This window comes from Plasmodium reichenowi, chromosome 2, assembly GCF_001601855.1.
Source record: "Plasmodium reichenowi strain SY57 chromosome 2, whole genome shotgun sequence".
Taxonomy (NCBI): Eukaryota; Apicomplexa; class Aconoidasida; order Haemosporida; family Plasmodiidae; genus Plasmodium; species Plasmodium reichenowi.
Genome location: NC_033647.1, coordinates 654,954 through 657,137, shown reverse-complemented (window position 1 = coordinate 657,137; position 2,184 = coordinate 654,954). Strand labels below are relative to the sequence as shown.

At 19.5% G+C, this 2,184-nt stretch overlaps 1 protein-coding gene across 1 annotated transcript; it reads left to right on the top strand.

Moving 5' to 3' along the window:
- Positions 1-605: 605 nt before the first annotated feature.
- Positions 606-1,689, top strand: PRSY57_0218700 (exported protein (PHISTc); the record flags this gene model as incomplete). Its single annotated transcript, XM_020114442.1, has 2 exons — positions 606-698; positions 826-1,689. The coding sequence occupies 2 exons, from the start codon at positions 606-608 to the stop codon at positions 1,687-1,689; spliced, it is 957 nt and encodes a 318-aa protein (XP_019970913.1).
- Between the last annotated feature and the right edge of the window lie 495 nt (positions 1,690-2,184).

Genomic DNA, 2,184 nt, shown 5'->3' with positions numbered 1-2,184 from the left:
TTTATAATTTATATTTACCATAATATTATTATACATTATTTTTATTACATTCATAAGATATATTTCTAAGGTATCAATTATATAGAAGCCATATATGATTAATATATGTTCCTTTTTAATCTAACAATAATAAAATACTGATGAATTATATATAAAAAAACATATATCATATAATTTGTACACAGGCCATACCTGAAATATAACATGTCTATTCAGAATATTTAGTATACTTTAGTATTTATAACAAATTTAACCTTATTTTTTTTTCATCCATATATTAAATGGATAAAATAGAAAATATATATAAAAAAAAATAAAAGTGTCCAAAAGTATACTTTCACATTTATATATATATATATATATATATATATATATGTTTATTTATTTATACATATATTTTTTGTCTTTTATAAGAAACGTTTGTAATAACAACATCAAAAATAATATTTATGTGGACCAATTTATTACACATTGCTTATTTACATATAAGATTAACGAATTATATATAAAAATTAAAATATTACCCACATATATATATATATATATATATATATATATATCATAAAATAAGAAGAATTTTTTATTTCTTAAGAACTCGCAACATAATGAGGCACAAAAATGCATATATACTTAAGACGTCTAATGTGATATTTTTAGTGCTGGTTACTATTTATATCATCTTATTTCACACCATACAAGTAAGAAATTGATAAAAAAAATATAATAAATAAAAAACAAAATAGATCTTATATATATATATATATATATATATATATATATATATATATATATATATGTATTCATTTTTAATAATACCATCTTTAGAATGGATCCATGAACGCTTACATAAATATTAACAACTCTCAAGCACTTATGAAACGCACCCATGAAAGAAACCTTTCTCAAAAATTGAGGAAACTGATTCAAAAGAAAATCCTCGGAAAATTTTTCAGCTCACTCAAAAATGAAAAAGGAGTCCCTCTAGAAAATGTTGATAGTACTACTTTATACAACAGTGGATATTTATCATATAAAGAAAAGAAAATAGGTTCTCAAAGTAGGAATAAGCATATTAATAGTAAAAATAATAACGACTCCAATAAAAACAAGAAAAATGACTACCAGATAGTTGGGATCAAACAAAACAAGGGAAAGAAATATAATAAAAAGGGTAATAATATAAATGACAAAAAAAAAAAATATACAATCAAATTATTTTTAAAGAATATTGATGATGAAAAAATTGAGTATATTAAAAATCTAACAGATGAAAAAATAGATATAATGATTCAAAGAATACATAAGAATATTACTAAGGATGAACTGTTTTCCATATGGAGAAACGTTCGTTATAATTATGTAAGAAAATATGTAGATATGATGAATGAACTTTGGTCATATGTAAAAGAAGAATCAGATAAAAATAATTTCTCAGATATTGCTTTTAATAAAATATGGTGGAAATTATATCCTGAACTTATATCTGAATTTAGAGAAAAAGATAATAACAATTATAATGAGTTTTTCAATATATTTAATACAGAAACATGTGATCCAGATATATATATCGATTTTATTAATACAACAAGAAAAAACTGGAATGAAATTATTAGTGTCATGAGATATAAATGGATCACAATCATTCCTTTTAATTTCCCCCCAAGGAAGAATAAACACATATATATATAAATATATATATATATGTGCTTATATTTATTTATTCATCTTATTATTTAAAAGAAATATTTACTTACAATTTGTTATCACATATAACACATCACAATAAAGAAAAAAAACAAAATAAGCCATTACACATTATTCTACATTTTATTTTTTTGTACTGAAATATATATTTTTTTTAAATGTACTTGTATATAACCATGTTAATATCACCCTTGTCAGTATATTATAATTTCAATATATATGCTTATTTATTTTTAATTTTCTTTGAGCATTAATTTTAAATTTACTAAAAAAAAAAAATAAAAATAATAATAATAAAATAAAATAAATTTATTTTATACTTAATTTATAATTAATTTTCTCTTATATATATATGTATATTATTTGTCGTTATCTTAACATTGTTGTTTTGTTTTTTATTTACATTCTGTTAAAAAACATTATGAAAATAACATTTGAAACAATTCTAGTAAAATTTAAAAAAAAAAAAAAAAAAAAAAA